General features: G+C 40.5%; 1 protein-coding gene and 1 pseudogene across 3 annotated transcripts in view; both read left to right on the top strand.

Annotated features, from left to right (window-relative positions):
- The window catches only part of LOC117527797, a 48,604-nt pseudogene extending 31,704 nt beyond the window's left edge, over positions 1-16,900 (top strand).
- Positions 16,901-17,493: 593 nt separating this feature from the next.
- LOC117527790 (immunoglobulin lambda-1 light chain-like) overlaps positions 17,494-26,678 on the top strand; it is a 38,161-nt gene continuing 28,976 nt past the window's right edge. Inside the window, exons 1-3 of one of the 3 annotated variants that reach the window (XM_034190290.1) lie at positions 17,494-17,713; positions 17,787-18,104; positions 23,712-23,719. In XM_034190290.1, coding sequence (XP_034046181.1) covers positions 17,674-17,713; positions 17,787-18,104; positions 23,712-23,719 — 366 coding nt within the window. In that variant the 5' untranslated portion in view covers positions 17,494-17,673. Of the gene's footprint in view, positions 17,714-17,786; positions 18,113-22,065; positions 22,156-22,238; positions 22,565-23,711; positions 23,720-26,678 lie in introns of those variants that run through there. The other 2 variants (XM_034190289.1, XM_034190288.1) reach the window with 2 other exon arrangements.

Genomic DNA, 26,678 nt, shown 5'->3' on the forward strand with positions numbered 1-26,678 from the left:
ACTTTTGGTTTTGCTCCCATTTTGTATGAGATGAACTCAAAGATCTAAAACTTTTTCCACATACACAATATCACCATTTCCCTCAAATATTGTTCACAAACCAGTCTAAATCTGTGATAGTGAGCACTTCTCCTTTGCTGAGATAATCCATCCCACCTCACAGGTGTGCCATATCAAGATGCTGATTAGACACCATGATTAGTGCACAGGTGTGCCTTAGACTGCCCACAATAAAAGGCCACTCTGAAAGGTGCAGTTTTGTTTTATTGGGGGGGGGGGGGGATACCAGTCAGTATCTGGTGTGACCACCATTTGCCTCATGCAGTGCAACACATCTCCTTCACATCATCCGTGAAGAGAACACCTCTCCAACGTGCCAAACGCCAGCGAATGTGAGCATTTGCCCACTCAAGTCGGTTACGATGACAAACTGGAGTCAGGTCGAGACCCCGATGAGGACGACGAGCATGCAGATGAGCTTCCCTGAGACGGTTTCTGACAGTTTGTGCAGAAATTCTTTGGTTATGCAAACCGATTGTTTCAGCAGCTGTCCGAGTGGCTGGTCTCAGACGATCTTGGAGGTGAACATGCTGGATCTGGAGGTCCTGGGCTGGTGTGGTTACACGTGGTCTGCGGTTGTGAGGCTGGTTGGATGTACTGCCAAATTCTCTGAAACGACTTTGGAGACGGCTTATGGTAGAGACATGAACATTCAATACACGAGCAACAGCTCTGGTTGACATTCCTGCTGTCAGCATGCCAATTGCACGCTCCCTCAAATCTTGCGACATCTGTGGCATTGTGCTGTGTGATAAAACTGCACCTTTCAGAGTGGCCTTTTATTGTGGGCAGTCTAAGGCACACCTGTGCACTAATCATGGTGTCTAATCAGCATCTTGGTATGGCACACCTGTGAGGTGGGATGGATTATCTCAGCAAAGGAGAAGTGCTCACTATCACAGATTTAGACTGGTTTGTGAACAATATTTGAGAGAAATGGTGATATTGTGTATGTGGAAAAAGTTTTAGATCTTTGAGTTCATCTCATACAAAATGGGAGCAAAACCAAAAGTGTTGCGTTTATATTTTTGTTGAGTGTATTTTCATTTCTTGATTTTCAGTTTTGAATTGCAAATATATTGTTTCAACTCATCTTAACATTTAATCAAAACATTTTAAATCAAAATGAATGAGTTCCTCCCAATTTACAAACAATATTGCATCCAAACATGCAAATGATTTCACTCTAAGCATTAATAATCTAAATGTATATGATGTTTAAGCCTCACATGCTGCAAGCTTGTCAGAGTCTGAGCAGTTTGTATCTTTTTTCAAATAATTTCTACAAAAACAGAGTTTTCAAAAATTGAAAACCTAATTCTGCAGAAAAGTCTTTATTTTTTATTGTTTAAAGATGAGAATGATGAACTGATACAAAAGAAAAATTAGTCAAATGTTTTACATGTTTATTTCTGTGATACAAGATTTCTTTTCTTATGTTCTCAACACTAATGATCTTTTCATACAAAATCTTCCACAATTGTTGACTCTGTTGATTATATTTTCTATTTTTCCTTCATATTTTCACAATATATGTCCTCATATTGTCTTCTGAATGTCCTCCATGTGTCTTCAGGCTCCAGCCTCCCTCCTCCTGTCCTGACTGTCTTCCCTCCATCCACTGCTGAGCTTCAGTCCAACAAAGTCTCTCTGCTCTGTCTGTCCAGTCAGTCTGGACCTTTTTCTGATGTCACCTGGTTGTCTGGTGGGAGTCAAGTGAGCAGTGGGATCTTTACCAGCACCGCTGCCCAACAACCAGACCAGACTTTCCAGATCAGCAGTTATCTGACCATTGAGACGTCAGACTGGAACAGGGATCAGGTTTACACGTGTAAAGTGTCTTTGGGCTCCCAGACTTCAGAGCAAAACATCAAGAAGTCAGAATGTCCCACTGAAGAATAGCAGGAGACACAATGACCATTTCAAATCTGCTTCTTCACTGCTTACAATGTTTACATGTTACACATGAAGGTGATCAGAATGTTGAACATTGTAAAGTCATGTTGAAAGAATTGTCTGATTTGTCTGTAATACATGTAGTTACTCTTAGGTGGCGCTGTTGTATCAGCTTTGCTGTGTTGAATTAAAAATCATTCAATAAAAACAATTATGATGAGAAACTGCCTTTGAATTTCCCCACAATGTAATAATTAAAACACATATCACATTTGCAACACGATCACCAGCGAAACACTGCATGCTAGGCACACCATGTCTACTGATATGTTGATGTTGATGAGCCCAGCTGATGTCTTCGTGAGAGGGGCGCATCAGGTAATTCATGTAAAACATAAAAGGGTGAACATTAATCCACGTCATTTTATTATTTCCTGGTGTATGTCTTGGTGGAGTCTAAGTCTGCACTTTATAACAGGAATTAAGTATAATAAATTGTGATTTTTTTTTAAATATATACATTTTTCTCTGCTGCTCTGTGTGCGTGACTTTCCACATGCTCGCACTGTGTTCGTGTGTGCGAATGTGAGCATGCACAATACCAGGGCAATGGTATCGTGCATGCCCATCTAACCGTGCATCCCTCCTGAGAGCAGGTGGAATGTTTTGCAGTGCCTCTTTTCATTTTTGTAGATTTATCCTGAAACTCTCTCTTGTAAACACTGATCATGTCTATTGATATGTATTTATGCCCGACTGTTAGACGGTAACCAAGATGGCGGTGCTCTGGTAACAGCCAGTCAATTTATGATCTCAAGCTTTACCAGAAACTGCCTTTGAATTGAAATTTAATTAAAATAAACACCACATTAATTGCAGTATATTAAGTATATTTTGAAAATGTTTATGTTTCTCACACTTTATTCAGATTTTTTTTTCAGACCTACATGGATGTTTTAATAATCAGCCATTTGACAAAGTGAAAAAAATGTGTGTAAATAAGTATGAATAATTAAGAACAACAATTATGTGCATTATGAAATCATATTATTGATGTACAGTAACACCATAAATAACAGAACAAAAGAAAAAAAAAAAAAGTCAAAACATTTTCAGAGTGAGCTTCCTGCAAAAAATAATATTTTAGAAAATAAAGTCACAACTGAAAATGAGTTTTCATCCTCCATCAGTGAAGCATCACCTCTTGACTCTTTCTTTTCCTTCCCAGGATGCACCTGCAGGCCTCCTCTGATTATTTATAGCTAAAATGAAAATACTGAGGTCAAAGGTCAGGTGTTTGCATAATGTTTGCATAAGTGACGTGCTTCCTCCTCCTCCTGTCAATCACTGTGATGTTGAGTGTGGTATTAAATTGCTCCTCCTGCACCTCCTCTGGTCATCCTCCACAGCCTCTAATGTGTCAGCAGTAAGTTTCCACGTTCCAAGTCCATTGTGAGCACACAGTGACAACATGCTGGGGAGCCTCTGCACTCTCATCACTGCTCTAACATGTAAGGAGGCTGACTTACTGCAGCTTTCAGCTCAGTCTGTGGCTTTCTCTTCATCTCATCTTCTTCTTTCCAGGTGTCAGTGGTGTGACCGTAGTGACACAGAAGCCTGCTGTTGTCACGGTGACCACAGGAAACACAGCCACCATGGACTGTAACCTGGGAACTGATACTGGATATGTGATTAGCTGGTACAAACAGATTCCAGGAGGAGTTCCTCAGTTTGTGTTGTATTATCATCATTCCCACAGCACTCCAACTTATGGGTCTGGCTTCTCATCTCCTAAATTCACATCAACTCATCAGTCAAAGACAGATTATCATTTTATAATCAAGAATGTGGATCAGTCAGACTCAGCTGTGTATTACTGTAGTACATGGGACAACTCTGTTACTCAGCATGTATCACAGTGATTCACTCTGTGACAAAAACCTCCTCACTAAATACTTCTGCTTTTTCACTCTGACACATTTTCACTGATGCTGAAGCTTTGAAGAGTTCATTTTGTGTTGCTTATTTCTTCTTCACCTTCATGAAATCATGTATTATTTATTTCACAGATTTCTGTGTAATTAAACTTTGTGTCACATATTTGTGCAATCAAAATGTTGATGTTTACCATTAAATTCACATCAAACAACACATCAAAATTTAATCTCTAACACTATTTTGTGTGAAACATAGTTATTTAAAAAAACCCACAAATATCAGGTCAAAATTCTGGGATTTTCTTATTAAAATTTCTAAAATGATCCCGTTAAAATGCACATGCGGTTTAGTAATTAGCATTGTTGCTTCGCAAGACGGTCATGGGATCACTTCCAACCGTGGCCTTTGTGGAGTTTGCATGTTCTCTGTTTCTACGTGGGTTCCCTCCAAGTGCACTGTTTTTGTCCAACAATCAAAGACATGTACGTTACTGTAGGTGCCTCTGCGTGTGTGAATGTGTTTGTTTGTCTGTATGTGGCCCTGGGGCAGTCTGGTCCACGGTGGACCCTGCCTCACTCCCTATGGCTGCTAGGCTCCAGTGACCCTTGATTGGAGTAAGAGGGTATAGAAAATGAATGAATGAATGCCATTTAAACTCACAATGAATGCCATTTAAACTCACAGTGAAAACTAATTTCACCATCAGTTATTAAGAGAAATAAAGCCAAAATGATGGCGTGCTTCAGTAAGTGCATCCTTTATTATAATACGTGTAAACCATTGTTTTTATGTCCAGTTTTATATAGATGAGAGAGGGGATGGATACATGAACATTTCCAAGACGCTGATTATGTCTTGGACTTTTTCTCAGTTATTAAGAATTACAAACGGTATGGTATAATTTTACAGCTGGTGATGAAAAATGCAAAACTTGCACAATGCACAGTATCTCCAACTGCATTCACAGAAGCCGACAACATCCTTATGGTTGTCATGTAATTTTTGTGGCTTTGCTTATTAGTGACCCTTTTGTATTGTGCTTCTTAATAACTGAGGTAAATGAAGTCCAAGACATAATTAGTGTATCATAAAAAATTGTTCTTGTAAAAACTGAAGGATACTAAAACTTCTTCACATCACTGTATGTTGAGACAGACAGAGAATGAAGTGTCTGCTTTGATGGCATTCCTACAAAATTCTTTCTGTTGTGTTTCACCAGACTTTCATTGAAGAGTTAAAAATAATCTGTCAACCTCTCAGTATAAAAGAGCAATGCAAATTACAGCCTCCAAAATCTCAGAGCACAAACCAGGCATGAAGTCATTTGAATGACCTCTGATACAGGATTGTCTCAAGGCACAAATGGAAGATGTTTGGATCCACCAGGGCTTTTTCTAGACCTGCCCGCCCATCTAAACTGAGTGATTGGGGGAGAAGGACATTGGTCAAAGAGGTGACCAAGATCCCGATGGTCACTCTGTCAGAGCTCCAGAATTGCTCTGTGGAAAGAGGAGAACCTTCCAGAAAGACAACCATCTCTGCAGCAATCCACCAATCGGGCCTGTATGGTAGAGTGGCCAGACAGAAGCCATTCCTTAAGTAAAAGGCACATGGTAGGCGACAAATGAAGAGTTCAGATGCATAACCCAGTAAGTACTTTTTTTTTTTTTAAATGGAGAAAAATGCAGTTGAAAATGGAGATTTAAAGGAAACCATATGCGGAAATGCACAGACTTTCATCAATAAATTGAAAAGAGTTTGTTCAAATTCTTTCATAGTTTGCACACTGATGGTCCCCTTGACAGCCAAGTACATGTTGGCCTCAACTAAAAATTTATGGTTTAGGAGATACTGGGTTTTGCATCTGAACTCTTCAAATGCTGGGAGACTAATCAATCAATCAATCAATCAATTTTTTTATATAGTGCCAAATCACAACAAACAGTTGCCCCAAGGCGCTCTATATTGTAAGGCAGGCCATACAATAATTATGTAAAACCCCAACGGTCAAAACGACCCCCTGTGAGCAAGCACTTGGCTACAGTGGGAAGGAAAAACTCCCTTTTAACAGGAAGAAACCTCCAGCAGAACCAGGCTCAGGGAGGGGCAGTCTTCTGCTGGGACTGGTTGGGGCTGAGGGAGAGAACCAGGAAAAAGACATGCTGTGGAGGGGAGCAGAGATCGATCACTAATGATTAAATGCAGAGTGGTGCATACAGAGCAAAAAAGACAAAGAAACAATGCATCATGGGAACCCCCCAGCAGTCTACGTCTATAGCAGCATAACTAAGGGATGGTTCAGGGTCACCTGATCCAGCCCTAACTATAAGCTTTAGCAAAAAGGAAAGTTTTAAGCCTAATCTTAAAAGTAGAGAGGGTGTCTGTCTCCCTGATCTGAATTGGGAGCTGGTTCCACAGGAGAGGAGCCTGAAAGCTGAAGGCTCTGCCTCCCATTCTACTCTTACAAACCCTAGGAACTACAAGTAAGCCTGCAGTCTGAGAGCGAAGCGCTCTATTGGGGTGATATGGTACTACGAGGTCCCTAAGATAAGATGGGACCTGATTATTCAAAACCTTATAAGTAAGAAGAAGAATTTTAAATTCTATTCTAGAATTAACAGGAAGCCAATGAAGAGAGGCCAATATGGGTGAGATATGCTCTCTCCTTCTAGTCCCCGTCAGTACTCTAGCTGCAGCATTTTGAATTAACTGAAGGCTTTTTAGGGAACTTTTAGGACAACCTGATAATAATGAATTACAATAGTCCAGCCTAGAGGAAATAAATGCATGAATTAGTTTTTCAGCATCACTCTGAGACAAGACCTTTCTGATTTTAGAGATATTGCGTAAATGCAAAAAAGCAGTCCTACATATTTGTTTAATATGCGCTTTGAATGACATATCCTGATCAAAAATGAAACCAACAAAATGAATGCCTCGCAGATGTGAAGAAATCATGAAAACCTGTAGTTATACAACTAAATACTAGTTTAGTGATTCACAGGATTGCTAAAAAAAAAAAGCAGTTTGAACACAATAGTTTTGAGTTTGTAGCGTCAACAGCAGATGCTACTATTATTGTGAACACCCCCTTTTCTACTTTTTTTACCCGATAGCCCAATTTCATAGCCTTAATAGTGTGCATATCATGAATGCTTGGTCTTGTTGGATTTGTGAGAATCTACTGAATCTACTGGTACCTTGTTTCCCATGTAACAGTAAGAAATATACTCAAAACCTGGATTAATCTTTTTAGTCACACAGCACTACTATTATTCTGAACATTACTGTATATGTAAAAAAAAAAAAAGCTATTTGCAAAATCCAACTAAGTCAATTTGTGATTTAAAACTGTCTGATGTAACCGGGGTCAAAATGCATAGAACACTGCAATCTACTGTGAGCAGATGAAGCTCTTACTTTCACTGCTCACCCATGATTATTTCTCATCTTTAACTTGATTCTTAATGAAATTTATTCAGGATCAGACTTGTATCTTGTGTCATGGCAGACATAATGTGTTTGACAAACTGATGGTATTATTTTCTATCTGGACCGGGACTAACAAATTAATTTAAATCTATTACATAAATAGTCTGATCTTCTTCTGGACAATTTTTTTTCTTTTGGACAAATTTTGGCTGTACAAATATGGGACTGAGTTTGAATAAATGTAACAGCATAGTAATAACATGCTGGTGAAACTCTCTTAAAAACATTGATCATGTCCATTGATTTCTATTTATGTCTGGTTATTAAACGCTAACCAAGATGGTGGTGCTCTGGCAACAGCCAGCATATGAGCAGTTCGACCCGGTCCTCCATCTAGTGAGTAAATAAAAATTGATGGTATAGGCATCCTGGATGAAAACCTGTTCCAAAGCGCTCTTGACCTCAGACTGGGGCGAGGGTTCATCTTTCAGCAGGACAGTAAGCCTAAGCGCACAGCCAAGATATCAGTGGCTTCAGGACAACTCAGTGAATGTCCTTGAGTTAATCAAAAACAGGCTCCGGTCGATACACAGGGTCACAAGCAGGCAGGCGGTGGTACAGACAGTCATGAGGCGGCAGCGTGGTCAGTAACGAGCAGAGTTCCAGTATGGGCAAACAGTTGTATTGGAGGAGGCAAAAGCGGAGTCAAAAAACAAGCAGGGTTCAGGCACAGAGAAGCAGGTTAACCGGCTCAGTCAAAAGGCAAGGTCAAGACAGGCGAGGGTCATACACGGCAAGAAAACAAACTATGGCAGAACAACAAGAGGCTTGGAACGAGACAATACGCACAACAAACTAGCAGTAGGTGGTGGAAGACAATGGGTTTAAAAGCAGAGGTTAATCAGGGCGTGATGAGATGCAGGTGCACGAAAGAAGTCATGGGTGGACGAAACAAGAGTGGAGTGCCAGGTGGGCGTGTCAGACAAAAGCAGCAAAAAGAGGAATGTGACAGAACAAAATAATGTTAAACAATTAGGAAATAATGATACCTAAAATCCAAATGTGAGAAACAGAATAAACAAATTAAAAGGCAGAAACAGAACAACAGAAAATTAAAGGCTGGATCAAAACTAGAGAAGAACTCAACATGTGGCAGGAGTGTACAGAAAAACCTGAGGGACTAATGTGCTCAAAACAGAGTGAATGAATAACCAGAAAATAGACAAAGACTAAACTAGAACAGAACTCAATAAGTGGCTGACGTGTGACAGATAATTCTCAAAACCTTGATAACACAGAATGACTAAATAAGAAACAGAAACTAAACTAGAACCAAACTTAAAGTGGCTGAAGTTTAACAGATCATAAAATCCAAGACTAAAGTGTAAGAAACAGAAAATGGACACTCAGGGACAGACAGAAGGACAAAGAGAGGGAAACAAACGAAGACTGGGGGACAAAAGTAGATTTTGGGCAGGTCCAGGGCTAAAACATGACATGAGCAAAGAGTGTGAACACTTATGTCCACGTGATTTCTCAGTTTTTAATTCAGTTTCACTTTAATTTCAATTTATTTTCATTTATATAGCACCAAATCACAACAAAGATGCCTCAAGGCACTTCACACAAGTAAGGTCTAACCTTACAAACCCCTAGAGCAAGCACACAGGCAACAATGGTAAGGAAGAACTCCCTCTGATGATTTGAGGAAGAAACCTCAAGCAGACCAGACTCATTGGGGTGACCCTCTGCTTGGGCCATGCTACCAACACAAATGACATTAAAAACACAGGAAATTTTGGGAGTCCATACTCATGCACAGAATGGGATGCCTGCAGAAGAAGACACCCACTCCCACCTCTGGATGGAGCCGCACTTCAAACAGAGAGAAAAGAAACAGAATCAGGTGGCAGAAAGACAACAAATACAATATAATTTGTCAGCATTAAGCAACAAGAAAAACAGAAGAAATGCTCAGGTGATTGTCGGCCACTAGCCCCAAGCTTCACTTAAAGACTTAGACTTTAGATAATTTGCAAAAAAAAAAAAAAAAATCATGTTTTCATTATGGGGTGTTGTGAGTAGAATTTTAACAGAAAACATTAATTTACTGATGTATATCAATCATGGCCTTGCTTGGCCGTGATTAAATAAATACATTAATGTTTCTAAACCAAAGCCTGAGGTGGTAAACAGAGGAAAATGCTGTGTTTTCACTCTGGACTGGGAAATTCCTTGTTCCAACTGGCGAACTCTCTGAAACCCTCCTTTCCAGATGTGCTGTCCCGGGGCCTCTAATTTAAAGCTTTTCAAAGGGGTCCTTGAAACTTGTTTATCACTAAAATTTCCATCAGTGGAAATTGTAGGACATTATAATTGCCTCACAACAAGCTTGAAGCATTCCAGACCATCCAGAGAATGTCTCTTCCAAGATAAGGTGACCATAAACTCAAAACTTTGACAACCAGTTTCTCCACAGGTCTCAAGGAAGAAAAAGATCTTTTTGTTTACCCTCTGGGGTCAGAGGGCATTTTTTGGACAGTTCACTCGCCTGGCATAAATGTTTTATTATTGCTGTTAACAGCTCTCCCTGCACCCCACAATCAAGTTTTATGTCTCTTTTTTTTTCAGGACAACCTGTACTTTCGAAATATATATGCTATAGTTGTGTTTTATAAGTGTAATAAAGGTTTACAATCAGAAATAAGAAAGGAAAAAGTAAAGCGGAAAATAATTTTCCACACATTTATTCAAAACACACAGCAAACTATAATAAACAACTGTTCTGACAGTTTATAAAGGTAATTTGGGCTCTTGTGTGAAGGACTGTTCAACAGAAAGGTTCAAACAATAAACACAAATGCACATTTTGAACAATATATACAAAATGGTCTATGCGTTTTGCTGGTCTTCATCTCAAAGCAATTTCTGTCTGCTATTACACAAACGTCACATCACAAACTTCTACTATGAAGTTGACTGTGTGTTTGTTCTCTCCTGCTCTGAAAGCAATATTCACACTTCGAGGCTCATTCAGTTTGAGGAGTGGCCCCTCCCCCCTTGCTCCATTGATATGGTAAACAGTGCTTTAGGCCGGAGCGAGAGAGCTTGCCACAGGCTTATCCAATAACATTCACAGGAAAACTTTTCGAGCAATCCTGATACTCACACACTCTGTTTGAGCACGTGAGATTGTATGAGAGGCTCTCCATCTGCTCCGTCTGCTCACTTTCACTTTCGCTGTGCATATTGGCGCAGGGCACATTGGAGCAGCCAGGGGGCTATTTAAACGGGCCAACAAGTAACACATCACTCCTAAAAAACAATCTTTGGTGTGTCACGTGAGGACAATCTGCCCTACGATTAGATTTTGGAAAACCATGTGACGGTGAACCAATTCCGATTGGACACTCACATTGCTCACGTCATCACACAGCTTCTATGAGGAGTACAAAGATGGTGGAACACCTCCTACACCTGTTGCTACAACTATTTGCGCACACAAGTGCCTGAAAGACAGAGTCTGCACTGTGCAAACCCATCACACCATCTCACGGCAGGTGCCAGAAAATTCCAGGTGACACGTACGAACACCTAACCCTGCTCACATGGCACTTAGAAAATGTGTAGCCAGTCACACTCTTGGCACGATCACAGACTGCAGACAATCTCTGTCGCACTGCTGTGAAATTTGTCTAAGTTTCTCACGAGTGTGACTTTGCAAACATACACACTGACACGTGGGTGTGTGCGCTGCCGTGGGTGTGTGCGCTCCACTCACGTTAGGCGTGACTTCCGACAGAAGCATCTGTGGTGATCTGTCATTCTGGACATTCCAGCTGCATAACACCTACTGTGTTTGGACAGTTATGGACTCACAACTGTCCACTGTCAGGTGCGTGTGTCTGATTGCTGTATTTATGTGGACATAAATAAAAACATATATCGCCGTGGTGGCAACAAGCTGCAGCAAGCGAACGCGCACACGGAGTGGACACTGACAGCCCCCCAGGTTGAATTGGACCGTCAGATCAGAACATGCAGAGGGTGATCTGACTATCACGTCACGACGCGGTGTCTGTGCTGTGGTGCACTATCCACAAGACACGTGTGTCGGGCAGAACACGTGCAAGGTGCGAGTGCGCGTCCCAGGTGCTGCATTTTTTTTCTTTTTTTTTTTATTATTCCACATAAGCGGCGCAATGTGGTCCTACAGGTACTGGCTGTTTTTTTTGTTTTGTTTTTTTTTTATTCCAGATAAGCGATGCGATTCCACATGTACCAGCTGGTTTTTCTTCTACATAAGTGGTGCCACGTGCTGTACCTGGCACTGTTCCTGCTCAACAGACACCGGCGCGTGCAAGAACTCTCGCACCGTGTTCCTGCACGCCTGCCCGTTGGCGCAATGTTTCGTGCCCGATGTCTCGTGCACTAATTTCGAACTGTTCCGCTGTTTTCGTCCAAACTTCTCACAATGTGTGAAGCGCCATAAGTAACTGTTTGTTCAGGATGTGTTTAAGTAACTTTAATAATGTTATATCATTCAAAAGTATCTTAGAACAAAGTGTGTGACAACATAGTTAATGTTTTTAAGTATATTAACTCATATGTCTCTCTACACATGAAGTCTTCTCTGAGTGAAATTACACACCAAGTGGTTGGATTAATGACATAATCCCTTTTAAAAGTTCCAGAATGGAGTTTCTTCTTGCCTTCTTTTCCCCTTGGGCAAGCTCTTTGTCACTCTCCTTCTCTCTTCTGCCTTTTTCTGCTCTTATCACAAGAGCTTACTTTTTCTTTTGTGTTCTAGCCTCATGTAGCTAAAGCTAGCCTTACACCTAATGGGTTTTCATGCGATTTCACAAGATTCCAAAGTCAGAATAAAATCTTGACAGTCTTCCTGGAGTTGCTGCACATTCTCGTGATCCCAGTCATTTGATGTACAGTGGGCTTACGCTACCACGTAGTTCTTTGTTCATTCCTCGTTTCATGATATTTGATAACTTTGACAACTTTTGGACAAGCCTGAGAACTATTTTTAAGGCGAGTCAAGTCTTCACTTTTATAAGATAACTTCCAAGCAGAACTTTTCTGAATAAGAGTGAATTGATAGAAAAGCAACTTTTCCTTTTTCTAACATTACCACACTGCTCTCAAAACTTTTAACTTTTTGTAAATTCACAAAGACAATCTGGTTCCACAAATTTTTAAAGCTATCAGAAACCCTCTTCAAGAAATGCTTTCACCTCTTGGGTCGAGTAAGCTGCGACGAACCTGCTGCAAAAGCATCAGCGACAGACGTGGTTCATCCGAACTGTCTCTTCAACTGACCAAATGCAAATTATTAGTTGATTTAACAGGGATTTAAAAAGGAATAATGTGGACCATCTATCATGCTTAGTTATCATGTTATGGGGTAACATATGTCACATGTCATAGAATCCAATGGATGTTGACCTTGTTTGACCTTTAATTTGGAGACCAAGCATTCAACTACTACTACTCCATTTATTAATCCTATTAGCTCAACCAATACTTTGCATCACTTTTTACCAGCATTGGAGCAACGTTAACTTTTGATCCCTGTACAAACTGAAACTGACCTTTGTCACCATTTTTGCTGTTTTTATCACATAACTCCATAGAATTCAGTCACAGATAGTCCAAACTATACCTTTTTGGAATCTTTATGATCAAGCAAATAATGTGGTATAGTTTTCAATATGATTGGAGCATCTTTTAATTTTGACCACTGTGTAATTCTTCAATTGACCCCTACCTGACCACCGATTGAAAATTCAAGTGGCCAATCGTTTTTTCAAAAGAGTCTAAGGAGTATTTCTGCCGAATTTGATACTTTTATCACCATTTACATGATTGTTTCAGTTATCTGCTGCACTAAAAGTGGTTTTAAACATATTCATTGAATAATTTTAATAAAATAATTTGCTTGAAAATTCATAACTAAATTCACATCAGATTTATTTATTTAATTCCTTAAGATTTATTTAACTGCTTTTGTTCAATGTCTAATGAGTAACAAATGTGTTCATAATTATTTAATTATTGCTCATCCACTCAAAATGCCAGTAAACTTCATTTTTCTTGTATATGTGTAAATAAAATGTAAATATTCCTGCTGTGGTTAATTGTGGGCAGGTGGAAACTTTTGGCCAATTGTATGGTAGAATTTACGACTTTTATATTTGAGACTGATTAATGATTTGAGACTGATTAATTATTAATGTTTAAATTAAAGTTCCTATAGCTTGAAATTATAGGTGGTGCTCCAGAGGTAATTAACGAACATTCAAATTATTTTTTTTTCCAAATAATTATTAAATCTGAAAATTAAGTATTTTGGTGACCCACTGATGAGGTCCAGTCCTATTTAATCCAATTTAGGATCTTAATAATTATACTTGTTAGATATATTTATAGTTCCCCTTTGCAAGGCCAATAATGCATAAGACTAATACCCCATTACACATACACCGATTGAGGCTGAATGGTGTCAGAATGACACATCCAGCAACAATTTGGAAGTATAGAGGTGCAGTCTGAGGACCTACGGATGGCAGTCTATGAGCAGTCTACATATTTGGTCCCATTTGATTGGCTGTCCAGAGTGTGTTGCGCATGTTCAAAACACTCTCAGCACCATCAAGATGGGAGACACATCTGACGGTGGTCTATGTGCAGTTTTTGCATCATCTGATCACAGTCTACATATTCTGACAGCATCTAAACCGCATCTGAAATGATCTGATCATGGTTGATTGGGCTCTGAGATCGATCGGTCACAGCAAAGCCTCCCAGCATGTTGTGCCAGAAATGTCCACCTACACTGGACAGCGGCCAGGGATAGAAAAGAAAATGTTATGTAATAACATGCATGTGGCACACATTCATCATGCACAATGAATGTGAACAGTGTGCTATCAGACCGAAAGCATCGTGTCCCGCTGCGCCTCTGCGTGGCCTCATGCGCAGTAATACGTCATAGCACACGTCAGGCACAGAGCTGAACAGATCTTACCGCTGTAATATACATATTGTTACTAGATCACCATCTAAACTCTGTCAGAGGTGTGATGTGGAACTGTATTGCTAGGCCATGACAACATTATTAAACATGAAACTCACCTCCAGCAGAGAACCATGATCGTTTCATAGTGCAGAGCGCACAGGAACCAAACCACAGCCTGTGGTGAAAAACCTCTCACCCGGCTGCTGTGTGCTGCAAACAACCATGACAAAAATTAAATCCCATGTGATATTCCAACACACATCACGGTGCACAGACTTGTGCTGTGTTCCTGAAGAGAGCAAAAAAGTCAAAAGAAATTAAAGTTCACTGGAAAGGCCACGTTTGATGCATGGTGTGCGTGTGGTGACTGCTTGGACCACTGCCAGCACAATGTCAGCAAAGGTGTCCAGTGGCTTGACAGCTCATGCAGATGTTATAAACACACACACACACACACACACACACACACACACACACACACACACACACACACACACACACACACACACACACACACACACACACACACACACACACACCTGAGTGATCATTTCAGCCCCAAACGTGTGCGTGAGGAACACAGTGCTCGCTCCAACTCCAGTCTCGTGTTTGCCATCCAGACATGTGGACATCGGGCAGTCTTCAGCGCTTTTTATGGCCGTCTGACTGCAGTCTGTGTCATCTACCTGTTGTCTACATGTGCTTTGCATGCCATCGTGCAGGTGTGCACGAGGTAGTCTGGATGAGTTCTGACACTGCTGACTACAACCTTTTTCCCTCCTGACTGCTTTTGATTTGTGATTTTTGCTGTTTCGGCCTGGTTCCTGCACATTCTTGCTATGTGTGACGGGGGCTTAAATAATAAGAGATTTATATTTGTTGCAGATATGACATTGAACACTTATTCATACATATAAATTTAACAAATAGTGTCTTTTCCAAACAAAAGTGTGTGAAATAATTGGATCTCACTACTGGATTGTCTGATGATATCTGGAATAGTATTTATACTCTGAACAAAAGAATGAAGACAGAAAAACAAAACAGAAAATGTAGAAAGAATAAAATGCTGCAGTGTTTTTGTCTGTGATCACAGTGATGAAAAAAAATGAGATGTTGACAGTGAAAGTTGGTCTGAACATGTTTCAGCTTCACTGCCCTCATCAGTGAGAGTCAGGAGGTTTTTGTACGGCCGTGTGTACAAACTCAATCACTGTGGTATTCGGACAAGGAACCAAGCTGATTGTCACAAGAAAGAACTTTTCTACTCACAATATCATATAATATATTTTCTGTTTCATGAATAGTTTTCTCAGAAGTCAATACATTTTTGATCTTGAGATTAAAATTGTTTATTATATGATAGGTTGCAATTTTTAAACATTGGCTGAGGCAGCATTGTTTGAGGAAAAACAGGATGCACTGCACTTTAGTGTTTATTTTACTTTTTTTTTTTTTGTAGAAAATGTCAATTTATAATTTCCAAAAATGAATCATGTCTGTATCATTTGACATGACATTTGGGAATGTTGTGTTAAATGTCACCAAAATATGTAAACCTATCAGTTGATCAACCAATCAGTGACCTTGAGATGTACCATATTAATTGTATGGATTATTTATTTATTTATTTTTACAGCTTTTGAACCATGTTTGAAATTTATGTTTTCCGTGATTGATTTTCAGTTTTTAAGTGCAAATATGTTGTTTTAATTCTTCTTAACATTTAATCAAATCTTTTTGCATCCAAAAAATATATTTAGATTTGTAAAGATTGTTTACATTGAATTAATTTACATGACATTTAAGACTCACATGCTAGAAACATATACTTTCAACTTTGATATATTCAGAGATGACTCTGTCAGTTTGTATCTTTTTTCAAATAATTTTTAAAAATAACTGTTCAAAAATTGAAAACATAATTATCCAATGAAGCATTTTTCTAGATGTCAGTGAGCCAACTTTTTTGTGTTTACTTTGTGTTTTAGCTGATACTGAATTGCTTCTGTTACTTTATGTTCTCAACATTAATGACCTTTTTATATTAAACTGTATAATCTTCCAGTTACTGACTCTAGTAACTGATTGTAATTTGTACTTTTTTCTCTCAGATTTTGATATGTCCTCATATTGTCTTCTGAATGTCCTCCATGTGTCTTCAGGCTCCAGCCTTCCTCCTCCTGTCCTGACTGTCTTCCCTCCATCCACTGCTGAGCTTCAGTCCAACAAAGTCTCTCTGCTCTGTCTGTCCTGTCAGTCTGGACCTTTTTCTGATGTCACCTGGTTGTCTGGTGGGAGTCCAGTGAGCAGTGGGATCTTTACCAGCACCGCTGTCCAACAACCAGACCAGAATTTCCAGATCAGCAGTTATCTGACCATTGAGACGTCAGACTGGAACAGGGATCAGGTTTACACGTGTAAAGTGTCTTTGGGCTCCCAGACTTCAGAAAAAACATCAAGAAGTCAGAATGTCCCACTGAAGAACAGCAGGAGACACAATGACCATTTCAAATCTGCTTCTTCACTGCTTACAATGTTTACATGTTTCAGATGAAGGGGATCAGAATATTTTACATTGTAAAGTCATGTTGAAAGATTTGTCTGCATGCTTGTAGTACATGTTGTTACTGTTAGGTCGTGCTGTTGTATCAGTGTTGCTGTGTATCAGAAAAAAATCTTCAATAAAAAGAATTAGGTTAAAAAAAAGTATTTGTTTCTTTGAATTTAAATCTAATTAACTGCAGTGTTTTAAGTATATTTTCAAAAATGTTAATCCTACTTCATTCAAAGAAACTCCATATTGACCTACATGGATGTTTTAATCAGCCATTTAACAAAGTGAAAAAAAAATGTCTGTAAGTAATTATGAATTAGTAATACTAACCATTATGCACATTATGAAATGATGTGATTGATGTACAGTAACACCATAAATAACAGAATAAAAGAAAAAAGTCAAAACATTTTCAGAGTGAGCTTCCTGCAAAAAATAATATTTTAGAAAATCAAGTCACAATTGAAAATGAATTTTCATCCTTCATCAGTGAAGCATCACCTCTTGACTCTTTCTCTTCCTTCCCAGGATGCACCTGCAGGCCTCTGATTATTTATAGCTAAAATGTAAATGCTGAGGTCAAAGGTCAGGTGTTTGCATAATAAGTGACGTGCTTCCTCCTCCTCCTGTCAATCACTGTGATGTTGAGTGTGGTATTAAATTGCTCCTCCTGCACCTCCTCTGGTCATCCTCCACAGCCTCTAATGTGTCAGCAGTAAGTTTCCACGTTCCAAGTCCATTGTGAGCACACAGTGACAACATGCTGGGGAGCCTCTGCACTCTCATCACTGCTCTAACATGTAAGGAGGCTGACTTACTGCAGCTTTCAGCTCAGTCTGTGGCTTTCTCTTCATCTCATCTTCTTCTTTCCAGGTGTCAGTGGTGTGACCGTAGTGACACAGAAGCCTGCTGTTGTCACGGTGACCACAGGAAACACAGCCACCATGAACTGTAACCTGGGAACTGATACTGGATATGTGATTAGCTGGTACAAACAGATTCCAGGAGGAGTTCCTCAGTTTGTGTTGTATTATCATCATTCCCACAGCACTCCAACTTATGGGTCTGGCTTCTCATCTCCTAAATTCACATCAACTCATCAGTCAAAGACAGATTATCGTTTTATCATCAACAATGTGGATCAGTCAGACTCAGCTGTGTATTACTGTAAAACGTGGGACGGCTCTGTTAATGAGGTCGTATCACAGTGATTCACTCTGTGACAAAAACCTCCTCACGAAATACTGCTTTTCACTCTGATACATTTTCACTGATGCTGAAGCTTTGAAGAGTTCTTTCATGTCAAAGTTCTAATTCACCTTCAGGAATTTTTGCAGTATTCATGTCATGTTCATGTGGTACTTGTTTAATTTAACCATGTTTGAACATTAAATGAATCAACAAGAATATGCAGGTAAATGTTCATTCACAATACGCACTTTTAAAAAATGGATAGATGATGTTACAACTCTAATCATAATATTATTGAATCTGAAAAAAAAAAAAAAAAAAAATCTCTTTTCTTTTTTCTTGCTTAGAAGAACATTTTATTTCATTGAAATTTCTTTTCACTTTGTTTGTTTTTTGACACAAAGTGTCTTGTTCACAGGTTAAACACTGTTTAAGGAGACCTGCATTGAAAAAAATGCAGTCAGATTTTTTGAACAAAAAATGACTTACATTTACACATGAGATCCTTCTGAATGTAGTAAAGTAAATCTGCAAGCCCAGATCTGTCATTCAACGGAGAACTCTTCATTTGAAAATGACAAATTTACAGCTAACATTTAGCCCTCCGCAAATTGTCCCTCTCATCATGGACGCTGCCGAGACGTCACGGACAAGACCCTCTCCCAGCATGCATTGCGCCAATTGTAATTTGTGGATTTACGTCAGCTTGCATCTGCACCTTTTTCTTGTCTTATACGGAAGGATCTACTTTTTTAAAACTTCATATTGTCTTGCGGCACGTTTGGTGAGTACACATTTCTTTTATTTGTGCTTGAAAATTATTTTGGGGGACTTTTTCATACGCCCGTTTGATTGAGTGGTGTCGCAATGAAAATCTACTGTCTTTCGCCTCCGGTACCATCGCGGGATATGGAGGCGAGACCCGCAAAGAATCCCAGTCATTAAAAATATATAAACCTCTCTCAGCGTCCATGGTGCTCTGGGGCTCCGATTCCCAAGACGTGCGGTGCTGTGGATTTTGCCGCAAGAAGTCTGTCTTTGCAGCAACAGGTGTACCGGCCGCTTCGCATTAAAACAGCGAGCGTAGCGGAGGCAGAGAGCGGGAGAGGAAGAACGGCGCCCGCTGTCGATGTCGTTGCTGATCTGAGCACACAGATCTGTATCTCACATTCATTGCAGCTTACTTTTGGATGTTGAAACCAGGACGTGTATAAGTAACATTACTAACAGATAAAATCAATTTCAATGCGGGATCGGACTGAAGGCGGGAGCGCGTCGTCTTGTCCCTGACGTCATGGAAATGATACGGCTGTACAAACTGTTTTCACAGAGGGCTAAATTTTAGCTGCAAATTTGTCATTTTTAAACGAAGATTTTTCCGCTGAATTACAAATTTGGGCTTACAGATTTACTTTACTGCATTCACAAGGGTCTTATAAATACATATCAGCTATTTCTTTCTGAAATCTGACCAAATTTATTTCAATGCAGGTCTACTTTAAGACTTCTTACTTCAGTAAATGTGACAGTAATTAAACTACAGGAAAAATCTGGAAAGTGAAAAATGGCACAAAACCAGCTTTGAGTAAAATTCTGCCTTTGATTCAGGGAATGTTATTTTTATATTCTGCAGCCAACCAAGCAGCTCAACCCACACTTCCCCATCCAAGGACAAGTTCCAAAACTCTTACTGGGTCCCAAGTTATTCCCAAGCCAGATGGGAAATATAATCCTCCCCACCAGTTGGAAGAACTCCTTCGGGATGTCCGGTGGAACATCACTCTGATGACAGCACACTAGGAGAGCTCTGAACGATCCAAGGATAAATTACTTTTCACCCCTTTCCAGATTAAGATTTCATTTTAAACGTGAAACACTAAGGGGGCACATATCACACTAAACAATTTATTGTGAAAGAAAAAGCCACCATGGACTGTAACCTGGGAACTGATACTAGTCATGTAGCCTACTGGTACAAACAGATTCCAGGAGGAGTTCCTCAGTTTGTGTTGTGTTATCATCGTACCCACAGCTCTCCAACTTATGGCTCTGGCTTCTCATCTCCAAAATTTACATATACAGCTCAGTCACAAACAGACTGTTGTTTGATCATCAACAATGTGGAGCAGTCAGACTCAGCTGTCTATTACTGTAATACATGGGACAGCTCTGTTAATGAGTTTGTATCACAGTGATTCACACCGTGGCCAGAACCTCCACAAAAAATACTTCTGCTTTTTCACGCTGACACATTTTCACTGATGCTTAAGGTTTTAATGCCTCCTGGGCACCTCCCTAGGGAGGTGTTCCAGGCATGTCCATCTGGGAGGAGACCCCAGGGAAGACCCAGGACTAGGTGGAGAGATTATATCTCCACACTGGCCTGGGAACGCCTCGGGATCCCCCAGTCAAAGGTGGTTAATGTGGCATGAAAAAGGGAAGTCTGGGATCCTCTGCTGGAGTTGTTACCCCCGCGACCCGAACCCAGAAAAGCGGTTGAAGATGAGTCAGTGAGTGGTCTGTATTGCATTTCTTTTTCACCTTCATGAATTATTGCATAAATTCTTTCATATTCTTTTGTGCAGTAAATTGCAGTATTTCTATGAAAACATGTAATTATGCAGTCAAGAACAGATCACAAAAAAATTTAACTGTTGCACATTAAATTGTTTGTAAAAGTAGAACATGTGGGAGTAAACGCTCAAATGTTCATAATGTTCCAGCAAGAATTGCTAAACATCAGTGACGGGCCTGGAATGGAACTGTCTCAGTCTAAAAGATGGACAGTAACAATCTTCACCAGCCACCAGGGTGAGTGTCCAAGATGGCCGCCAAAATGGGGTTTTTCACTAAAACATCTTTAAACAACTTATAAACATTTTAAATATCACAGAGATTCAATGGGAAGATCATTGTAGGTCACAGCAAATTCATTTGTGCCTATGGGTTTAAAATTCAAAATGTCCACCATTAGACCCTTATCATTAAAATACATAGTTGGAGGCTGTTTATATGTTGTTGTGAAAAACCCCTTTCATCTTCCCATTTTTGTTTTGTTTTATTATTTAATTTTTTTCATATTTTCCTCTTCTTTGTTGGTTGTACTCAGGATAGATAATTGTCAGACATTATATCAGCATTTCTCTAACCACAGAATATTCAACCAAAAGGTTATGTTAATACTACATGAATTTCAGTGTCTGAGCTCACTGAAAAAATGTTGTTTGTTCTTTAAATCATAATTTTAATTCCTCAGTCTAGTAATTTTGATATCCAGATTAAACTGGTTTATTTTAATTCCTGCTAAGAGTTCATAAGCAAATGGTGCTACAAGGAATTAAAAATTCATTAAGTAACTTACACTGCAATATTAAGAAATATAAAACATTCAAATTGAAGAGAACTTTCTAAATATTTGCATGATCATTTCAATTAATTATTTAAAAGGTGGATCAATGTGCAGAAATATGAGAAGAATTTGACATCTCAGTTCTTCAAAGTCATCAAAAAGACATCCGCAAACTTTTAATATAATATCAACATATACAGTGATTAGTAACAAAAATGATAAACTGATATTTGTGATGTTGATCCACATATGGTTGGTTGTCCATTCGGCTGCTTCCGTTTTTTATGTTCGGGGTCGCCACGGCGGATACAACCAGATCCGCATTGATATTTGGCACAGGTTTTACGCCGGATGCCCTTCCTGACGCAACTCTAGTGTTACCTGGAGAAACACACACAACCGCTGGTGTTCCAAAGAGGTCTCCCATCCAAGTACTAACCAGGTCCCGCACTGCTTAGCTTCTGAGGTCTGACGGGATCAGGCTGACACAGAGCAGATCGGCATAATGTGGATAATTTCATAACACAAAGTGTGTTGAGTGTTGTAACTCCTCCTCTTCTGGTCTCCTCAGTGTCTTTATAAGCTTCAGCGTCTCTTCACACTCCAACTCTACTCACCTCTCAGCTGGACATTAAAGGACGATGACATCACAAAGTGACAGCATGCTGTGGAGCCTCTTCACTCTGATCACTGCTCTAACATGTAAGATTTGATTGTGTTTGATTTGATTCCCGTCACTGGAACCACAAACTGTCTCTCATGGATTTTTCTCTGTGTGTTGACAGATGTTGATGCAGTGATCGTTCTGACTCAGACGCCTGCTGTCCACACAGTTTCTGCAGGACAACAGGTTGTTCTGAACTGCAACATTCAGAGAGATGATAGAAATTATGTCAGCTGGTACAAACAGGTTCCTGGTGGAGTTCCTCAGTATATTCTGAAGTTTTATCATTCACATAGTTCACCCAGCTTTGGAACAGGATTCTCCTCAGACAGATTCAACTCTAAATCCACATCAGATGTAGATTATCAGCTCATCATTAAGCGAGCAGATACAGCAGACTCTGCTCAGTATTTCTGTCTGACATGGGACGACTCTGCTTCTGCTGCTGTATCACAGTGATTCACACCGTGACAAAAACCTCCTCATGAAATACTTCTGCTTTTTCACTCTGACACACTCACACTGATGGTGAAGAACAAATGTTTACTGATACTTCACCACATGTGCAAATATTCTACAATGATCTTTCTTTTTTGTCCGAATCACACATTCTTACATGAACGTGTGTTTTACATGTTTTGTTTAACAATTAATGATACAATAAAATGACAATTAAATGTGCAAATCTAAAACCTCAAGTTACCATAAATAATTCCATCCATCCATCCATTTTCTTCCGCTTTATCCAGAGTCGGGCCGCGTGGGCAGCAGCTCAAGCAAAGCCGCCCAGACCTCCCAGTCCACACACAACTCCTCCGGGGGAACCCCAAGGCGTTCCCAAGCCAGCCGAGAGATGTAGTCCTTCCAGCGTGTCCTGGGTCTTCCCCGGGGCCTCCTCCCAGTGGGACGTGCCCGGAACACCTCTCCAGCGAGGCGTCCAGGGGGCATCTGGAAAAGATGCCCGAGCCACCTCAACTGACTCCTTTTGATGTGGAGGAGCAGCGGCTCGACTCCGAGCTCCTCCCGAGTGACCGAGCTCCTCACCCTATCTCTAAGGGAGCACCCAGCCACCCTGCGGAGGAAACTCATCTCGGCCGCTTGTACTCGCGATCTCGTTCTTTCGGTCACGAGCCAAATCTCATGGCCATAGGTGAGGATCGGAACGTAGATCGATCGGTAAATCGAGAGCTTTGCCCCCCTACTCAGCTCTCTCTTCACCATGACGGTCCGATACAGCGACCGCATCACTGCAGATGCTGCACCGCATCATGCTGCACCACTGCATAAATAATTCCTTAAAAAAAAAAAAAAATCTATGTTCAGTTTTGTTCAGGGCGCCGTCACACTGGAGCACAAATGCCGTACAAATTACACAGATTGGAAAGAACAACAGAATCTGAGCTGCATTCGTATGAGACAGACATTTGTACAGCCGTGAATACCCAGAATGTGGTATGAAGCCGGCTGGAATGATTTGCGCAATTCAGAGTGCAGCAGCACCCGAATCCAGGTCGACTACCCAGAGTGGAGGTCGAATGTGGACATAAACCTTCCCCCACGAAAAAATAACCAAGACAAAGAATACAACCAAAACAACAGCACTAAACCCCACAAAGCCGGCTCCTGAGGTCTGTGTGGAGCGTAAGCGGGGGATTGAAGACTTGCCGTGTCACACTCCTGGGTGTCGCGCTCGCATCATCTTAAAATAACCTAAAGACTGGTCTTAACCCACCTGCAGCATTGAGCAGAGATACTCGACAGGGGAAGATGATTATCAGCTTTCTGGTGCAGGCAGAATTACTTTGTCCAAAACCTTCCAGCCGAGCTGCGATCATGAACCAGGCGCACGCTTCATCATGTCCTGCGCCACAGAGGGTTTTCCAAGATGCAGTGAAGAAAGGCATCACCAAGGAGGTGCACTCGTTGCTGCAGATCATGACAAACTCCAAATTCAGCATCATCTCCTTTGGCCCAGAAGGACAGACAGTGCTCCATCAGTCTGTCATTGACGGGAACCTGGAGCTGGTAAAGTTGCTGGTGACATTTGGGGCAGATATCTGACTGGCCAACAGGGAAGGGAGGAGAACAGTCATTTATAGCTACACAATTGTGCTAGATTTCAGGTAAAAATAAACAACTTTGCAAGCATCACAACCACCAGCCACTGCAAACCAACCAAACGCAGCACTCTCAAATTCAAAACACAGTGATGCTTCTCTGCAAAAATTGCAAAAATAAATAAAATAAAATGAAACAGTCATGGCAGACAGTTTGTTTATATTGAAGTTTTCTCCTTAAGTGTGTGTGCGTCAGCGTGTGCGCGTTTGGAGTCCAGAGCGCAGATGGCCCCTATTTCACCCTCCACTGTCTCCTCTTCCTCAGCAGGGGTGCAGATTCAACCTGTCATCTTTTATTTTTTGTCTTTTAAAAACTTGCTTTATGTCACAGTCAAACACGTTATGCTGAGCTTTACAGTGACAGCCCGTTCAGCCAGATCTGAAACGCACTGATTGCTGCGCAGCTCACCTGACCAGTCTGTTACAGATACATGGTCATGTCCTCTCATGGGTTGCATAATGTACGTGAAGTATGATTATCATCTTAGCTATAACATCACATGCAGCTGCGTGGCACCCTGCCCCACGGCTAGTCAAAGACTATGAGCGGTGCCATTTACTCCCATAATGTGCATGTCATCACAGATCCATTGTCAGTCCATCTCGTGTCAGAAGATCTGTATTTTTATATTATCATGGCTGTTAGACCCCGTCAAAATGGTCGTAGTGGAGACGCGCTGACGCACAGCGCCTCTGATCACGGTATAACATCCAGAATGAGCATGTAATCACAGTTCCATTGTCAGTCCACCTCATGTGTCAGAGGATTTATCTGTATTATCATGATATCATGGCTATTAGACCCCATCCACATAGTCGAGTGTGCACCAGCGCATCACAAAGATGCCCTGACACGCAGTGACACACGGTGTATTTGGTGTGATTGTGCAGTGTTCACATCTAGTGCACATGATGGTTGCGTGCCACAGACTTTGCACATTACATTTCCTTTGCGGACCCCAAACAGGATGTGGAGGGGGGGTACGGGGGGGAGTGGTCTGGCTCATCGGGGGCAGAATCAGGACATGCCGACATGATCAGACTGCTCCGAATGCTGGTGGGTTGCTATTTTGGAAGCCAGTTTGGATGCCATTCGATGAAACAGTCACACAGGAGTACGGCCACCGTACAAATATTCCCCAGTACTAACGCAGGAAGACAGTAATGTGCCGGTTCCCTTCATTTATGCTGGCTGTGTGAATTTGGTGCATTTTACTAAGTACCACACAAATGCTGTCTGAGGAATTGGAATGCAGCTCTAATTGCATGAATGATGTTCAAAAATCTATTGATAAGGCAGTAATGCCGCGTTCACACCGGACGACACGCGAGCGACGGCGGCGACAGGTTGCCATGTAATCCCTATGGAAGGACGCGTTGTGGCGCCACAAATGTTCAAGCCACGCAATGCGACGCAAATTAAGTGATTTTGAGCGATTGTCACGTTTGTGGCGCGATATCGCATTGCGTCACGTCGCCCTCCTCCCCAAGTTGAAAAATCTGAACTTTTCATCTTGTCACGTCACGATTTCCTGTCTATGGCAGCCAGCCTGTGAGCAGGACTTATGTCTCTTTTGTCATTTAATTTACAATTATGACAGAGTTTGAGGGAAGCAGCCGTTTTTTTTTTTTTTTTTTTTTTTTTTTTTTTTACACATGCACGTGTGAACGAATTGTCCGTGAGATAATTTTATTAACTACACAGATGTTCAAGTTCAATACATGACATTAAAAAATAACTTTCATAATCTTTTGACGACGTTTAATGCATGCATGTCTTAACGTCGATTACACGCATGCACAGAAATGTGTCCAACATAAAAAACACGCTGTAAGATGTTTATGACTGTACCACTGTCAAGATAATTTAATGATTTTCACTCTTTCTTCAGCTCAGTTTGATCATTTGAGATTAAAATATGAACAGTTTTAAACTGTACGCTCTTGTACTTGTCTGTGACTTTTTCTGTTTTAAATAAAAGATAAGCAGACAAACGTGATGTGGGTAATGGATTCTTTTGGTTTACAAGAAATAAAATTCAGCTTTTACACTGTAAAAAAATCCAGTTTTTACGGAAAAATTCTGGCAGCTGTGGTTGCCAGGGGAATTCTGTCAAAATTACAATAAATATGTAAATGGTTTGCCCATATATGTTTATGTAAATTTAACAGTTTAAACCTGTAATTAAAAAAGATTAATCTGTAATTTTAATGTTTTCATGTGGCCATGCTGATATTAAGCCTTTTTTTTTTCCTTTTTTTTTTTTTTGTAAAATTTACAAATATATTAGGTCCCTTTGGCTGCTACCTTGATTTTACTCAGGGTCACCACAGCAGATGCAAGGAGGGTCTACATGTTGATTTGGTACAAGATGTATACCAGATGCCCTTCCTGCTGCAACATCACATTACCCAGTGAAATGTGGCAGGGGTGAGGTTCAAAC

Source organism: Thalassophryne amazonica, chromosome 16 (assembly GCF_902500255.1).
Source record: "Thalassophryne amazonica chromosome 16, fThaAma1.1, whole genome shotgun sequence".
Taxonomy (NCBI): domain Eukaryota; kingdom Metazoa; phylum Chordata; class Actinopteri; order Batrachoidiformes; family Batrachoididae; genus Thalassophryne; species Thalassophryne amazonica.